Source organism: Lithobates pipiens, unplaced genomic scaffold (assembly GCF_037356315.1).
Source record: "Lithobates pipiens isolate NorthernLeopardFrog02 unplaced genomic scaffold, aLitPip1_a1.2 Scaffold_13, whole genome shotgun sequence".
In the NCBI taxonomy this organism is placed as follows: Eukaryota; Metazoa; Chordata; class Amphibia; order Anura; family Ranidae; genus Lithobates; species Lithobates pipiens.
The window spans coordinates 528317137-528335388 of NW_027507718.1; the positions used below are offsets into that span (position 1 = coordinate 528317137).

The 18252-nt window shown below is 46.5% G+C and overlaps 1 protein-coding gene across 1 annotated transcript; it reads left to right on the forward strand.

Moving 5' to 3' along the window:
- The first annotated feature begins 13003 nt into the window (after window positions 1-13003).
- On the forward strand, window positions 13004-16663 carry LOC143975664 (gamma-crystallin-3-like). The gene is made up of 3 exons (XM_077478158.1): window positions 13004-13149; window positions 14986-15228; window positions 16336-16663. The coding sequence occupies exons 1-3, from the start codon at window positions 13051-13053 to the stop codon at window positions 16609-16611; spliced, it is 618 nt and encodes a 205-aa protein (XP_077334284.1). The 5' UTR covers window positions 13004-13050; the 3' UTR covers window positions 16612-16663.
- Window positions 16664-18252: the final 1589 nt, after the last annotated feature.

Consider the following 18252-nt stretch of genomic DNA (forward strand, 5'->3'; position numbering starts at 1 on the left):
TATCCAACCCACCCAGCTGCATTGCTGAGTCTCCTCAAGCTTCCCCCATTCAGCCCAACTACCCCCCTGATGTGTCACAGCTATTGAACAGTTTCTCTGACATGCTGGCAGTGGGTCTGGCCCAGAATGCTGCTCAGATTACAGCAGCTATTAAGGCTGACATCCAGAGCTTGGGGAGCAGAATTGATTTAATTGAGCAGACAATGGATGACAACGCAGCCCGCACCAATCAGAATTCTGCTTGTATCCAGACGCTACAAGATCAATTGGACACTGCCCTTTCGAAAATCGACGATTTAGAGAACAGGAGCAGACGTTATAACTTTCGCATCAGAGGGATCCCGGAATCGCAAGAGGATATACATGACACTGTTAAAACCATGATTAAAATCCTTATCCCTGACATCCCGGACCAGAGGCTGGAATTAGACAGAGCTCACAGAGTCCTGCAACTTCCCCGTAAAGACGGCCTTCCTCGGGACATCGTGGTCAAGCCACACTACTATGGGGTCAAGGAGGAAATAATGAAAAGGTCACGCAACAAGGAAGATATCTTTTTTAATGGCGTCAAAATCCAAATATTTGCAGACATTTCCCCCACAACAATCCAAAAACGGAGGGCTCTAAAACCTTTACTTGATGTTCTCTCTCAGAAGATGATTAAATACAGATGGGCCTTCCCCTTCCGCCTACAATTTCATTACAAGGAAAAGTCGCACAGCTTCACGGATTTCCAGAGTGGCGAACGCTTGCTCCTCCACTTAGGTCTCATCTCCCAGGACTCTTCTCCCGAACAAATGGAGACACGCCCGTCCTCATCCAAAAGACCTCCTCCGTCGAGCCCTCTGACCCCCCTCTGGGTCAAGCAGCAACCCAAGAGGCAGCGTGACACGGTCCCCCCAAGATGAACGTCTTCCACCTCTGACCCTTAAGGGTCTGTTTGCTTCTTTACATCCTAACCGGATCCTTTGGAAGTGATGTCCTCACGTCCTTGACTTTAGAGTCACCTCGGACTGACTTCTTCCACTTCCCCCCACCCCCCCCCCCTCCTGTTTTTTTTTATGGATAACTTTCTTTTTCTATTACAGGCTAGGTGAACTTGAGGGTTCCCCCAACTTATTTCTCCTGAAGGGCCACAGTGTCCCTACCTGGCCCACGCCCCCCCCCCCTCCAACTACCCCCCCCCCTTCCCTTCCACAGAGGTTGTCCTCAGGCCCCTGAATGCCTGTTTTGTAACAAAGTCTCACTGTTAGTGTTCTCCAATATGCCTGGGGGGGCATGAGTGTCTCTTTCCTAGGGGCCTTCCCCTACACTAGGTTTACTAAGTGTATGTTAAAGTTGTCACACCTACATGTTATTCTAGTTGTTAACGTTTATAACGTTGTGTTTTTTTTTCTTACTTTAGGTGTCATTTTGTTGTTTTCTTTTTATTGGCGAGTGCTGCACGGCCGGAGCGGGCCTGCTTGCCACTCCACCTGCTGTTACCCTGGGGCCTAACCCCCCCTTGGTGACACCAGGACAGCAACCCAGCTGCGGGTTGCCCTCCTTCCGATCCCTGCAACTTAGAGGGATTCGGAGCAGGTTTGGACCTGCAACCCCCCCTACCTCTCCTGGGGATTCCAGACATCTTTTCCGTCTGGGCTCTCCATCTCTCTTCTCCTTTCTCTTCTCTCTTTTCCTCTGTCCCTTCCTTCTTCCTGGTACTTACGGTTCTCTTCCCACTCAGGTGCCTCCAAGGAGAGCAAGCTGGTTTACACCCCTTAGGATACTGGGTCATGATCGGATCCCACAAGTCGGGACCATTGGTCGCTTGGTTCAGGTAAGAAAAGCCGGCATGCACTCGCACTTTTTCCCTCACACCCATGGCTGATGACGACCCCAAACCACAACCACTAAGGATCGCATCTCATAATACACAGGGCCTAAACTCTCCCATGAAAAGGTGCAAAGCCCTGCACAGCTACCATTCCAAGAGCCTGGATATCGTCCTCATTCAAGAGACGCATTTTCCTCTCCTCCCCTCCTTCCTGCACCGAAACTACCCTACCTTTTTTCTGGCCAATGCAGATGACAAGAAGAGGGGAGTAGCTGTCCTCATTTCAAAACGCACCCCTTTCACACTGTCCCAAGTTATTAGAGATGGGGAGGGAAGATATATTTTAGTCAAGGGACATATCAATGGGTCCCTCTTCTCTCTTGTGTCTTATTATGCTCCCAACAAGGGTCAATCTTGATTCTTTTCCTCCATGCTAACCTCTCTTTCCCCTCATTTGGAAGGAAAGGTTCTCATGGGTGGCGACTCTAACGTCGCCTTTGATCATGTGCTAGACAAGTCTGCCCCTAATAAAGCCCTCCTGAAAAGACCTCCCAAACAGAGTCTCAGCATTGCTAGACTCTTTCATACCTTGGGCATGATCGACTCCTGGAGGGAACTCAATCCCTCGTCCCAGGACTACACCCACTATTCTGCTCCACATAGGACATACGCACGTATAGACCATATTTTCCTACATTCCTCAGATATCCACCATGCGCTTCACGCTACTATTGTCGATGTGCCTTGGTCGGATCATTCCTTGGTTATTCTGAAAATCTCGGGCTGCCTTTCTCAATCGCATACTCCACAATGGCGGCTGAAGGAAACATTGCTTTCCAACTCAGCTCATCGTACTGCCCTTGAACGTGACATCAAGGAATACTTCCACACCAACGATATTGAAGACATATCCCCCGGGGTGTTATGGGGGGCACATAAAGCGGTGATGAGGGGCAAGTTTATACAACTTGCCTCGCGTCTTAAGCGCGAAAAACACATCAACATTCTTAACCTAGAGAAAAATTTCCGGGCCTTAAGTAAAGCACACAAGAAGCATCCCACGGCCTCTTCCCTGGCTTCGCTGGATGCAGCCAAAATTGCCCTCAACACTGCACTTACCTCTAGCGCCGAAAGACATTTGCATTGGATGCAGGGCAGATTTTATCTTAATTTGGACAAATTCGGTCCTCTCCTTGCAGCAAAGCTGTCCCCTAAATTTAGAACCCAGGCCCTCCCTAAAATCAAATCTCTTTCAGGCTTTCTCACACAAAACCCAAAACATATTCTGAATGCGTTCCATGCATTCTATTCGAAGCTCTATTCCAACCCTGACCCGGACGACACACAGTCATCTAACACCTTTATGGATAACATTCCCCTCCCCAAGATCTCGGAAGCACACCGAACAATGATGGAAGCCCCCATCTCTGAAGCTGAAATTAAAGCAGTCATTAAGACTCTTAAGAACTACTCCGCCCCTGGTCCTGATGGGTTCTCCACATCTTACTACAAGACCTACTCTGAGATCCTGTCCCCTTATCTGGCCCGGTTCTTCAATTCCCTGAACCGAGCGTCACCATTGGACCCTGAAGCCAACTTAGCGTACATCTCGGTCATCCCAAAACCGGGGAAAGACCAGAGCCTGGTCAGCAATTACAGACCTATCTCGTTGATTAATAACGATCTAAAAATAATGACTAAAATTCTCTCAAACCGTTTGGGCTCCTTTATTGGAGCATATGTCCATAAGGACCAGGTTGGCTTCATCCCAGGAAGGCAGGGACCGGACCAGATAAGAAGGGCGGTTGATGTTATCTCTCTACTTAAGTCAGGTTGGGACGGGGGACCCTCACAGGAAGGCTTCCTCCTCTCTATAGATTTGCAAAAGGCTTTCGATACTATCACTTGGTCATACCTTTTTAGCGTGCTAGAAAGATGGGGCTTTGGCCCACACTTCATTCATCTCCTGGGAGCCCTTTATTCCCAACCCAAGGCAAGAATCAGACTCCAGGGCCACCTTTCCGAACCATTTCTGATTCGGAAAGGTACTAGACAGGGGTGCCCGCTCTCCCCCCTCCTCTTCGCCATTGGCATTGAAACCTTAGCTATCTCCATTAGGAACCACCCAGACATTCAGGGAGTTAAATGCGGAACAGCAACACATAAATGCGCTTTGTTTGCGGACGATGTCCTCCTCTTTATAACCTCTCCCCTCACCTCGACTCCTAACATTCTCCAACTCCTCCGAAAATTTTGGGAGGTATCCGGGTTGCAAGTTAATATGGCCAAATCGACAGCCCTCAATGTTTCTGTCCCCTCAGACCTTGTTAACAGGCTCAAGGAGCATTTCCCATTCTCCTGGAGCACCCCGTCCATTACTTATCTAGGGGTCCAGCTTACGCACACCATCGAACACTTATATAAACATAACTACCCACCCATGTTTAAGAAACTCAAACAGGACCTGGAGCAGTGGTCCCTCCACAAGCTGTCATGGATTGGGAGGATCAATGCGGTCAAGATGACTCTTCTCCCTAGACTATTATATCTCTTCCGATCACTGCCGATACCTGTCCCCAAATCCCACATCCAAACCCTACAGTCAGAGATCATTAGATTCACCTGGGGCAAATCTAACCACAGACTCCCCAAGACAACGCTATTTAGACCTAGACGGAAAGGCAGCCTTGGGCTGCCTAACCTTTGGTGGTACTACCAAGCAGCACAACTCTGCCAGATTTCCAATGTATTTTCCAGAGGACCAAAGCCTGACTGGCTCCTAATGGAGAGACAAGCTATCCCCAAACACACTATTGATTACCTGCTGTGGCGCCCCCCGAAATCTAGACCCCCGATCATGGCCCCTACCCTCTCCCATTCCTTCGCTCTATGCGACACGCTTTACAAGACCAACATTCTCACCTCAGAATGGCGACCTCTTACACATCTCTTCAATAACCCCTCATTCCCACCTGGGAGGGATGTTAGAGCATTCCAGTGGTGGATAGATAAAGGCCTTTATAGAATAGGGCACTTTCTCAACCCGTCTGGGCCACTCAAACTTGGGCATTGCATATCTAAACTGGAGATGCCAGATTCAGAAAGATTTCGATTCCGCCAAATTGCCCATTTCCTACACACTCTGATTTCCCATCATCCCCTCCCCCTTTCTATTTCCCCATATGAACTTTGGTGCTCGTCAGCCATGGACGTGAGGGGGGGCATTTCCCTGATTTACTCTGCTTTGGTCGATCCAAAGGAAAAGGCGAGATACATGCTGAGCTGGGAACGTGACCTAGATATTGAATGGGATCTGGACACTTGGCACTCCTGTTTCTCGAGTGCCTTCAGGGGGATCCTTAACATTTCTCTGATGGAGGCAGACGTCAAAGTCTTCTCGCGCTGGTATCTGGTCCCGACTCGTCTGGCCAAATTTTACCCCCAATCCTCGCCCCTATGTTTCAGGGGCTGCAGCCATCTAGGGTCGCTCGTCCATATCCTGTGGGAGTGCCCCAGGATCAGAAGCTTCTGGAACAAGACCTTTGGCCTTATTCGTAAGGTCACTGGTCTTGTTATTCCGCAATCCCCTGCAATTGCCCTCCTAAATCAAACGATACCCCTAACCACTAAACATAGCCGAGTTCTGATTCATTTTTTCTTTATCGGTGCTAAAATGACGATAGCCAGGTCTTGGAAGTCACCCAGGGTCTCCTTCCCATTACTTAAACAAAAAATTACTTGGATTATGTTCAACGAAAAAACTTCTCATTCAATTTTGGACAAAATAGACAAATTTAAGCGGGTGTGGGAACCTTGGGCCAACTTTATTGGGATCCTTCTATAAGACCAGACTCAGGGCTCGGTTCTTGTTTAGCCCCCAGTTCCATTTTATACCGTGATATCCACGGTCTCTCCTTGGTCCAGGCACCCCTCTCTGTACACCTATCTCTCTCTCTCTTTTTCCCCTTTCTCTTTCCTATTCTTTCCTTTCTTTATCTCGTCCACATCCTCTCCCTCTCCATGCCCTGTTCAGCCGGGTTTTGGGGGATTTTTAGGACTCAGGACAGGTCATAGCAGTTTTATCTGTATTTTATTTTCTTTTTATTGTTCTATCACCTTGTGGCCTTAGACTCACTAGTTTCGCACTGTTGGTCCCATTACTCCTGGGCCTTTTCCTCATAAGCTGTTTGTAGCTACGTTAATAGCTGGGACTCTCAGAGGCCTACACCTAGTTCACTGTACGTTCTCTTGATCTATTACTTACCCCAGTCAATTTTTGCTAATGTTAGGCATATAGTCCTCCAGTTACATTGGCAGGTTAGGGGGGTTTCGAGACCCCGACACAGCATGATCCCTGTCGGGGTGTCGAGGCCTCGATCTTCCCAGAGGTCGTTTCCATCTGCTCATGTATTTTATGCGGCCTTTTGTTGGATTTTTTTTTTTTTTTCTCATGTTGACTGAGGGTTTTTTTTTATTTTCTCTCGTATTGATATTTACTCAGAACACAGAAATTTACTATTCGGACAGCACTGATGGTTTTGGGCGGGGAGCCTCCTCCTTATTGGGAGGAGTCCATATCTCCTCCTTGGGTCTCTCAGTGTTCTTCTTATGTTTGTCTTTTTGCTCTCCGAGCTTTCACTCCTGTCTTGCAACACCGTCATTGTAATCCCCTGCGAGGGAGCTAAGTTCATGTTTTATTTGCTATACTTCAATAAAAATGTTAAACTTCAAAAAAAAAAAAAATAGGATAAAGTGTTTGTATCTGGGGGGGGGGGGGGGGGAGAAGGCAGTCGATACCCAAGTGTGACCATTGTCCAGGGAAATTTCAGGGTAGTTCCCCAGTTCGCCATCACCAGTGCCTAAAATAGGCTGCTGTAGACCGGGATTGTGGCGCTGCATAGTCCATCTGGAATTCAAAGGGGGACCGGTGTGCTGCTTACCAGGGTCGCAGATGGGGTATAGGTGTGCTTCAGTCTACTTGCCTGACCACAGTAATTGTTGCAGACTCAAGAATTGTAGGCCAGCTAGGTGCATGGCGGACGGGGAAAAAAAGCCAGGCAAACAAAACAAAGAGGGGGGAATTTGCTGTCTTCTAGCGATGTCCGCCTGTTAGAACCTCCTGAAGGGACCCGGGCGGCCCGTGGAGGCTTCAGGGTGAGAAGGGGGAAGGTCGAACTGCAGCTCTTGGAATTGCCGTCGCAGATCTGGCAAGGAAGAAGCGTGAAATTGACGTCCCAGGTGGTAAAAGGAAAGTTTAAAGGGGAACCCCCACCTATAACAAATGTTCCTGGCCTGCAAGATCTGCAGATACGGCTTCATATTCCACCTTTTAGCAATAGTAACCGGGGAAAGATCTGCAAATAGTTGGAGGGAGTTTCCCTGGAAGGATATGTCAGGCAATTCCCTGGCCACTTGGAGAAGTCTTAGTTCTGTAGAAATGAAATTTTATGATTACATCTCTGGGAGGACCCTCAGTGGGCTTGGGGGCGAGGGACCTGTATATACGGTCAAATTCTAGTCTTTCCGTCGGGATGTCAGGTGCAAGTTCCTGGAAGAATGCTGTAGCTGTTCCCTGGAGGTCTGTAATGGTCTCTGGAAGGCCGCGTATGCGCAGGTTGTCTCTGCGGGCCCTATTTTCTGAGTTCTCAAGTTTGTCCTGGAGATTAATAAGCTCAGAGTTCAGTTTTTCCACCTCTTCCTCATGTCCCTCGAGTACCGGGGTTGTCAGGTCCATCCTCTCTTCCAACTGGTTAGTGCGGTATCCTAGCTCCTTAAGACCCTTCACCAGTTCCGCTCACAATTTGCGGGAGGCTGCGTTGATCTCGTCCCTCACTATAGTGCGGAATTTCTGAAGCAAAACCTCAGAGCCAGTGTCCACAGGGCTTGCTAGATTAGAGGGGAACTGTGACAGGCCATCGTCTGAGTGCTGAGTGGCATCATCAGGTTCTGGTGGTTCGGGTGCCATTTTGCCTTTCCCCTTCGCCTTCCCTCGGACCGGAGAGGATTTCTGTTGTGACCTGTTGCGGGGACGGTTTTATTCTTATACATACCCACCGGTTGCCTGACCGGGGTAGTTTGTGACAGTGGATTTTATCAGGATATGCCTTATTTACCAAGTGATGTATTCCGACGGCGCGGCGCTAGGAAACTACGCTGTCATCCTCCCAGCGTCCGTGCATACACCCCCACTTGAGTCACATGTGCTTGTCAGGGCCCTCCAGGACCACAGACATTAAGTGGGCGCTGTAAGGTATTGGGGGGGGGCGGGTTCTAATCCTGGAAGCGTGGGAGCCTGTTTCTGTATATTGGGTGTACCAAGATGGCCGCCTCCTACCTGGGTGTGCTCCTCCACAGCGTGTGTTCTGGCAATGCTGGGCCCCACTGCTGCTACCGTATCTTGGCTCCCAGGGTCGCCGTGTATCAGCGATGTTCTCGCCGCCACTCTCCCCGCTCTCCCCGCGGATCACGGCACTCGAGAGCGGAGGCTCTGGCTCCTCCATAGGCTGCAAGATGGCGGCCGGCGTCCAGTGGACAGAGTAGGCCTCAGGCCCGATCGCAGGTCCCGCGGATGTCCAAGAGTGTTTAGAGGCAGCGTATTAGGCCCCGGGGACGTTGGAGCAGCGAGCTGAGTCGTTCGCCGGCCAAAATCCGGTTTATTGTAGGCGGATGGCTGAGGATTCCGGCTCGGCCGGCGGAGCTCAGCCGCAGCACGTCCTCTCCACACAGCGTCCGGCCACGCCCCTAAAAGTTATCTTTTTCTATTAACAAGCTGGTGATTGGTTGCCAGGCGGTCTAAACAACCAATCACCAGCTTGTTAATAGGAAAGGTAAACTTTTGCAGCTCCTACCCAAAACTCTCTTCCCATCCCATTTCTACCTCCCGCTGTATGCCAGGTCCTGCTAGGAGAATGACAATGGCTGTAGCTGGGAGGAGAATTGGCTTCAGTTCAACCACGCCTACCGGCGATGCCTGCTCCCCCCCCCCTCCAATGCGGCGACACACTCGGCCTCAGCCTATTTTCACTCACTTAATGCAAAATTTTGAGTGCTGTTATAAATGAATAAAAACATTATGCCTACTTTTGCACTAGTTTCAGTATAACCATTGTATCTTGGTTGTATTAGAAACTGCAATTTTGCATTCCATGCTGTTATTTTGTACACTATATTAACAAAAGTATTGGGACGCCTGCCTTTACACGCACATGAACTTTAATGGCATTCCAGTCTTAGTCCGTAGGGTTCAATATTGAGTTGGCCCACCCTTTGCAGCTATAACAGCTTCAACTCTTCTGAGAAGGCCGTCCACAAGGTTTAGGAGTGTGTCTATGGGAATATTTGACCATTCTTTCAGAAGAGCATTTGTGAGGTCAGGCACTGATGTTGGGAGAGAAGTCCTAGCTCGTAGTCTCCATTCTAATTCATCCCAAAGGTGTTCGTTGAGGTCAGGACTCTGTGAAGGCCAGACAAGTTCCTCCACCCCAAACTGCAGTCATGTTGGAACAGGAAGGGGTCATCCCCAAACTGTTCCCCACAAAGTTGGGAGCATGAAATTGTCCAAAATATCTTGGTATGCTGACGCATTAAGAGTTCCCTTCACTGGAACTAATGCCCTGTACACACAGTTGGAAATTCTGACGGAAAAGGTCCGATTGGATTATTTTGTCGGAAAATCCAATCAGGTGTGGGCTCTATCGGACTTTTTCCGTCGGAAGTTCAGACGGAAAAGATTTGAGAGCAGGATCTCAAATTTTCAGACAAAAAAATCAGATCAGACTTTTTTAGATCGCTTGTAGAGAATTCCGATTGGACAAAGTGCCAGGCATGCTCAGATCAAATTCCCAGACCAAAGCTATCGACTAGTAGCCTCAACTTAGTCCCGTCGTAATGAAGGAACGTCATCACGTTCCGAATGGCTGGATTTTCCGACAACTTTGTCCAACCATGTGTATGCAACATCAGTTTAGGACAAAATCCGTCTGAAAAAATCCAACGGATTTTGTTGTTGGAATGTCCAACTGTTTGTACAAGGCATAAGTGGCCAAGTCTAACCCCTGAAAAACAACCCCACACCATAACCCCCCCCCCCCCCACCAAAGCACAAAGCAAGGTCCATAAAGACATGGATGAGTGAGTTTAGGGTGGAGGAACTTGACCTGACCTCAACCTGTTAGAACACCTTTGGGATGAATTACAGCGGAGACTGCCTTCTCTTCCAAAATCAGTGCCTGACCTCACAAATGTGTTTCTGGAAGAATGGTCAAACATTCCCATAGACACACTCCTAAACCTTGTGGACGGCCTTCCCAGAAGAGTTGAAGCTGTTATAGCTGAAAAAGGTGGGCCAACTCAATATTGAACCCTACGGAGTAAGACTGGGATGCCATTAACCTCCCTGGCGGTATGATTCTGTCAGGAATTCTATTCCAAAAGCGGTACAATTCTTTTGCATGAAAATTTGGTGTTATGTATCATAGGCCTGTAATTCTTAGTAATTACTTACTAAAACCTGACCAAACAAGCTCTAGTAGACATCCCAGATGTGATAAAGTTAGAAACAAAAAATCATGAATTATAATCTTATAAATAATATAATTTTATTCAATAATGTAATGTGAAATAATGAAATTTGACAAACAAAGAAAATTCAATAAACATCCTGAGTGTGATACACTTTGAAGCAGGGCACAGCACACAGTCCAACATCACAATCCGGACAATAGAACCGACTTTCTTTTCAGACTTTTTTCCCACTGCTATCTCTCTTTGAGCAGCAAACCACGCACATCCTGGTAGGTGCTGCCTTTTTTGCGGTTGGTGGTATGTAGTCCACAAAGTGACGACCTGTTAGGCGTTCTGGGTTGACAACGTCAACAGCATGCCGTCCAGGTCTGATCGCAGATCCTGATGGTGTCTGGTGTTGGAGGAAAATCTGCTCAGCCACCTTCCAGGTAAAATCAGCATGAATAAGAGGCTTGCGACTCTGTGCTCTATATAGGACATATGCGTTCCAAAGGCATTGCTCCAGAAGATGCCGGAAAATCTTTTTATAATATTTTTTTTGCTGCTTGCGCATAGCCGGATAAAATGTCATTGCCTGATCGGCTCTGTCCACGCCTCCCATAGTGCAATTATAGTCTATGACGACTTGCGGCTTCAGCACATCTTTCCCACGTTTGGTGTGGACCATGGCAGTGGCGGTATTGTGCACGGTACTCATGAGACACACGTCCTTCTTATCTCGCCATCGCATTGCCATCATCTTACCCTTCTGCCAGGCAACCATTTCTCCGGTTTTTAGATTTTTCCGGGAGAACAGAGATGGCATGTTACGTCGATTGGGCCTAACCGTACCATACGCATCTGTCTTGTTTTTTAGCAAAACATCAAAAAGTTCCGGAGACGTATAAAAATTGTCCATGGTGACACAATATCCCTGGTTCAGCAATGGCTCCAGCAGTGTGAGGACTGATGATGTGGCCATCCCATAGCCGCTGTACCTGGGGTTGAACTTCGTGCCTTTACCGGTGTAAATGACCGAATTCCATATGTACCCGGTGGATGACTCGCAGAGCATGTAGGACTTTATGCCAAATCTTGCTCTTTTGGATGCAATAAATTGTATCCAGCTCAGGCGTCCCTTGTAGGCCATCAAGCTTTCATCCACGCAGACGTCCCTTTCTGGCACGTAGGTCCGCTGGAAGTTGCTCACAATAATTTGCGATACCTCACAGATTTTTTTGAGTTTGGGTGCAGGATGCGTGGCCTCATCAAACTCCTCATTATTCGTGAAATGGAAATATTTCATGATGAGGGAAAAACGGTATTCGGACATCACGGTGCCAAAACGGAGTGGCCAGTAATTTATTGGTGGTCCAGTACCATTTTTGGAGCGGTTTCCCCACCACTCCCTGAAGAATGATGAGTCCCAGGAACTGCCAGATGTCCTCTTTGGTCACAGGTTCCTACTTTCTGCTTCGGGAAAACCTGGCATGCAGCGTAGCGGATTGCTGTACCTGGTAGCGATTTGTCTCTGTGACAATTTTTTCAATTACATCCGCAGTGAGAAATAATGGCAGGTATGCCAGAGGATTGTCACGTTCGACATCTACCTTCATCCCAGGTGATCCAGTGAAAGGGAACCTTGGCGGCGCTACCTGGTCTGTATCGCAGTCGATAGGGCACCAATTGCGCACATCGCTGAGGTCAGGTGCAGGATCATCACCGCTGTCACTTGTCAGATCCGTGTCAGTGTCAGACGACAAATCTCCCCACGACTCGCTATCACTAATTTCTGCCAGCAACTCCGTTTCGCTATCGCTGTCACTCAGCTGGTCCAATGGCGATTTTGTAGCGAATTGGCGCTTTTTTGATGCCATGTTAGATTTTATTTTATTGGAGGCAAGGGGCACTGTATGGTTTATCAGTCAGATAGAGATGATACAGTGTAATCCTCTCAGATTACAATGTATCACCTCTATTTATGTGTTTGTGTGTTTGTAACTTTTTGAATTTCCCGCCCAGTTCCGCTCCCGTGCGCCGCTGCTGCTCGCAGAGAACGGAACCAGGAAGTCAGGATGGCGTGACCTCGCCGGCGATCGCGTCGGCGATCACAGGGGAGGACACGGAGGACAGCGGAGAACATCGCTGGAGCGCAGGGAGAAGGTAAGATCTCCGCTCGCCGCTCTGCAATGTTACCCCGAGCGTGACTCAGGGTTACCGATAATACAGGAAAAAAACAAACCCGAGTCACGCTCGGGAGGTTAAAGTTCATGTGCGTTTAAAAGCAGGTGTCCCAATACTTTTGGTAATATAGAGTATGACGCATGCATGTTTTAGTCCCCAAATACTTAACTTTACATTTATAAACATTAAACTTAATTTGCTACACACTGTAGTTGCCCAATAAGAGCATCCAGTTTGGACTGTAAGTCAGAAACATCCTATAGGAAAATAATTTGGCATCATTTGCAAAAAAAAAAAAAAATGGTACAATGAATCCAAAACTCTATATCACATAACATCTTACACAAAACACACACATATACACAGAGTCCAAACTATTCAAGTGACTGGTTGCTGCAGCAAAGGTTTTGTTTCAGTTAGGCAGTCTAGGTAAAGCATTTGGGTGCTGATGCAAGGGGAAAGGTACAAACAATGGTCTCACAGAGACACCGAACAATTCTCAATAGCATGGGATAGCTATTCATTCTGATTGGGCAAAGCCCGAACATATGACCAATGCTGCAGGGTATATAAAGGCCATTTCCCACCAGCTATCTACCAGTGCAGACCAACAGGAGCAAACCGACAAGACAAGCAAAATGGGAAAGGTAAGAGGGGCATAAAAATATTGAAATATCAAATGAACATTTAGCTAATGGTTCAGTCTGTGGATATTGATTGTTAGTAGCGCCATCACCCTGCTTAAGTTTTATTCTTAAAATTGTTTGGGTTTGTAAATACCAAGGTCTGTTTTCTAGGCAGCTTGTCAGATGTCCATTATCTGGCACAGCTGAGGTTGTCATTTATATTATATGGCCAAACATATGTGAATATTGGACCCTTACACCAATGGGAGATTGTTGGAAATGCCTTTTAAAAACCTTGGCCATCAATAGGGAATTGCTTCCCCTTCACGCCCTAAAACAGTTGCCAGCTTTTTTGGGAAGGCTTTTAGGATACTTTGGAACATTTTTGTAGGAATGCGGGCCCATTTAGCCAAAAGATCATTTATAAGGTCCGGTACTGATGCAGGTCAAGAATGCTTGGCTTATGCCCCATACACACGAGAGGACTTATGTCCGACAGACCTCCAAAGGAGTTCCGCCGGAGTTCCGCTGGAGTTCCGACGGAGTTCTGGCGGACTTTTCGACCGAACGGACTTGGACACACACCATCACACCAAACTCCGACGGAGTCGAACGTGATGACGTACGACTGGATTCGAATAAGGAAGTTCATAGCCAGTAGCCAATAGCTGCCCTAGCGTCGGTTTTAGTCCGTCGGAGTAGCATACACAAGAGCGGATTTTTCGAAGGGGACCGGGTCCGGCGGAGTTCCGTCGGGAAAATTTGAAGCATGCTTCATTTCTAAAGTCCGTCAGACTTTAGCGAAGCTAAAGTCCGTTGCAGCCCACACACGATCGGATAGTCTGACGGACTCAGTCCGTCGGACTTTGGATGTCGAAAAGTCCGCTCGTGTGTACGCGGCCTTACGATTGGTATTCTAATTCATCCCAAAGATCTTCAATGCGGTTGAGGTCAATTATGAAAGTCTGTGATATATTTGGCCGTAGTGGTTCACATAAAATCAGTCTTTTTCAAACCTCTTACCCCAGAGGAAACCTTAAAATAAATGTCCACATCTCAGGGAAAACCCTGCTAGGATTAGTTCAATGGGGGGTCATATGGAAAAATGCCCTTTACATTGCTGGTCGTGGGAAGAATTCCCCCCCCCCCTCCTCTTACAGTGGTGATTAGAATCCCACTCTTAGCCCTTGTACACACGGTCGGACATTCCGACAACCAAATCCATCGGATTTTGTCTGACAGATTTTGTCCGAAACTGTTGCATACACACGGTAGGACAAAGTTGTCGGGAAATCCGACGTGATGACGTTATTTCGTTACGACGGGACTATGTTCACGCTAGTAGCCAATAGCTTTGGTGTAGGAATTTGATCTGACCATGCGTGGCACTTTGTCCGATCGGAATTCTCTACACATGATCGGAGTATGTCCGATCGGAGCATTTTGTCGGAAAATTTTACCGGCAAGTTCGAAAAGTTGGTCCGTCGGATACTCCACCGGAAACAGTCCGATGGAGACCACACACAGTCGGAATATCCGACAAAACGGTCCGATCGGACACATTCCGTCGGAATCTCCGACCGCGTGTACAAGGGCTTACAGCTTTAAAAATCATTGGTGCAATGCTACCGGCTCTGCCAAATGGTGATGGACCTGGATCTATGAAGCCACCATCAGGTGGGAGGTCAATAAGCCACAGTTCAAGGAATCGTCAGCAACCTCTAGAGGAACCCTAGGATTCCAATAAACCCTGGTTGAGAATGGCTAAAAATATTGTCCACACTGTTTCATGTAATTCTAAAGCTCAACCATTCTATTGGTCCTGAATTGACCTGATCTTGTTTTATTATTCAACAGATCACTTTCTACGAGGACAGGAACTTCCAGGGTCGCTCTTACGAGTGTAGCTCTGAATGTCCGGACCTGTCCTCATACTTCAGACGCTGCAACTCCATTTGTGTGGAAAGTGGGAACTGGATCCTGTATGAGCTCCCCAACTACAGAGGACACCAGTACTTCCTCCATAGAGGAGACTATCCTGACTTCCAGCAGTGGATGGGCTACAATGACTCCATTAAGTCTTGTCGTCTGAGCCCCCAGGTAATAACACATTGTGCACTCTGGTTAAGGACCAAAGCTGTCTATAGCTGTTAGATGATTATGTCCTATTGTAATCAGTGTCATTTTTATGAGATGAAATGCCCACCACTCCTATAATTACAGGTGATCTTTGATTGTACAGATAAGAAAACCTATTTTAAGCTTTACTTGTCCTGCCAGTATACAGTGCCCCAATGGGGTTGTTCTTCTCCTCTCTCCTTTCACCCTGCTCTGTAGGGCTAAACAAAAATCCTCAACTCAGCCAAGGATTTTAATTTTATTTTAAATATTTGCAAAAATAGATGGAGCACAGTTGTATTAAGCATGGCCAAGTAACCTTCTGTGATAGATCTCGGATACCCCGTATGGGACCCTCCGCCAGACCTGTGTCTCCTGTCCTCCAAACGCACCTGCAGCCTGCAGATTCTCCATAACCAGCCCTTAACCCCTCAATTGCGAGACAAGCCACACAGGTGTTGAGGGTTAAACATGCAGAGCATAAAAACTCTTTATTAAGTACCAAACATATACTTTTAAACACAGTTAGGGACACTCCCCTTAGCCTTGTCATAGAGGGAGTAGGGGTCAAGGAAGAACCAATGGAAACTCAACACTCGTGTATTCAAACAACTACAGTTGAAACACATAAAGGGGTTATGATAAGCAGACAGCCCCTCCTTACACATCCCCTGCTGGGAGTTGTCTCCAGACCATTGTCTATCTGCCATGACCCAACACAATTAAACACAGTAACATGGGGGGGGGGGGGGGATCAGACAAATGCAGCCTCAAAGCAGGTGCTGTATCATTAGCTAACCCATAGTTCTTTAGATCCCTTGTCATGTGTTAATTGTTTATCTTTAAAAAAAAAAAAAAAAAAGGATATAAACTGTTTAAAAATATACTGTGTAGGGTTAAAAGAAAGTTCTATTGATCCCAAATCATTAATGTTTCATTGTAACATGTGGGGGAATATTGAATATTTCTACACTTTATCCAAACCTGAAAAAAATCTTTGGGTGCATTTTTATTGCAAATGATAGCAGTAATGTGACCAGTTGGCGTTTTTAATATGGCTTTATATGTTATTGTGGTGTATTTTAACAGCACCAAGGTTCCTTCAGCATCAGGATTTATGAGAGAGAAGACTTCAGAGGTCAGATGATGGAGTTCACCGAGGATTGTCCTCATGTCAATGAGAGATTCCGCTACAATGACATCCACTCTGTTCATGTCCAAGACGGCTACTGGATGTTCTACGAGGAGCCCAACTACAAGGGACGTCAGTATTACCTGAGACCTGGAGAGTACAGGAGATACAGCGACTGGGGAGCCACAAGCCCCAGAATTGGGTCCTTCAGACGTCTCCATCATTCCTATTAAATGCATAAAAACATTTTAAGTTTTCTGCTTCACAATAAACTTGATAAATAAACTTTCTGTTTGTCTTTCATTTATGCAATGTCAATTTTCAATGAGAATTTGTAAAGTGCAGCAACCTATACAACCAGTCAAAAGTCACTCTTAGATAGAGACAAAATCATCTATATGAGAATATATTGTACATTGGATGAAAGTCGCACTCCATCATAAACCAAATCATATCACTTATTCATTTATTCCATGCAGAATAAGTTGCTTGCTTATATACATACTGAAGAAGATTTACTAAAATCAGATGATGGAGTTCACTGAGGACTGTCCTTATATACTTGCCATGTCCATGATGGCTACTGGATGTTCTATGAGGAGCCCAGTATTACCCGAGACCTGTAGAGTACAGGAGATATACCAACTGGGGAGCCACAAGCCCCAGTATTGGGTCCTTCAAATGTCTTCATCATTTTCATTAAAATTACAAAATATATAGTTCTTCTACAATAAACTTGATTAAAAAAAAAAAAAAAACTCACACAACCATCTGTACACACATTTATTATAATAAATTAAAAGAAAAAAATAAATAATATATTGTGTTGGGCAGAAAATACCTCATGTCTTTTTAATTACTGAATGTTTTTCTCACATATTCCCAAGTTTGTGCTTCCTTAGATATATGTAGCACACCTCTGACATCCTATCTAACACCCCAAAGGCAGACTAGCACCTCCAGAGGTCAGGGCTGGGGTAGCATTCTCTCCAGGGGATAGTCCATGGCTCAAATTGGGGCAGAGACGGATATCGGGTGCATGTTTATCTATGTAGACTTTTATTGCAGAACGGTTAAGGAGGTGAGGGTTAGCCCTTGTACACGGATATGAATAACACAAAAACTTTTCTTTCACTCGTGGTTGGTGTTTGGCTGAAGCCATTTATTATCAATCAGCTCTGTTTATCCTTTTTAGATCATAATCACAACAGAAACTACCCAAATGACCCTGATCAAAAGTTTACATACCCTAGTTCTTAATACCGTGTATTGCCTCCTTTAACATCAATGGCAGCTTGAAGTATTTTTGTGATATTTGTGGATGAGGCTCTTTATCTTCTCAGATGGTAAAGCTGCCCATTCCTTTTGGCACAAAGCCTCCAGTTCCTGTAAATTCTTGGACTGTCTTCCATGAACGGCAAATTTGAGATCTCCCCAGAGGGGCTCAATGATATTGAGGTCAGGAGACTGAGATGGCCACTCCAGAACCTTCACTTTATTCTGCTGTAGCCAATGACAGGTCAACTTGGCCTTGTGTTTTGGGTCATTGTCATGTTGGAATGTCCAAGTACGTCCCATGCGCAGCTTCCTGGCTGATGAATGCAAATGTTTCTCCGGTATTTTTTGATAACATACTGCATTCATCATGCCATCAATTTTGACAACATTTCCTGTGCCTTTGTAGCTCACACATCCCCAAAACATCAGCGATCCACCTCCGTGTTTCACAGTAGGAATGGTGGACCTTTCATCATAGGCCTTGTTGACTCCTCTCCAAATGTAGTGTTTCTGTTTGTGGCCAAAAAGCTAAATTTTGGTGTCATCACTCCAAGTGACTTTGTGCCAGAAGGTTTGAGGCTTGTGCAGTTTGGCAT

What these genes read in the sequence shown, in the direction of transcription:
- LOC143975664 (XM_077478158.1), top strand. Translation starts at nt 13,051, where the DNA reads ATGACCAATGCTGCAGGGTATATAAAGGCCATTTCCCACCAGCTATCT. An exon ending in AGACAAGCAAAATGGGAAAG is followed by an intron (nt 13,150 to 14,985) that starts GTAAGAGGGGCA and finishes ATTATTCAACAG; the next exon opens with ATCACTTTCTACGAGGACAG. An exon ending in CTTGTCGTCTGAGCCCCCAG is followed by an intron (nt 15,229 to 16,335) that starts GTAATAACACAT and finishes GTATTTTAACAG; the next exon opens with CACCAAGGTTCCTTCAGCAT.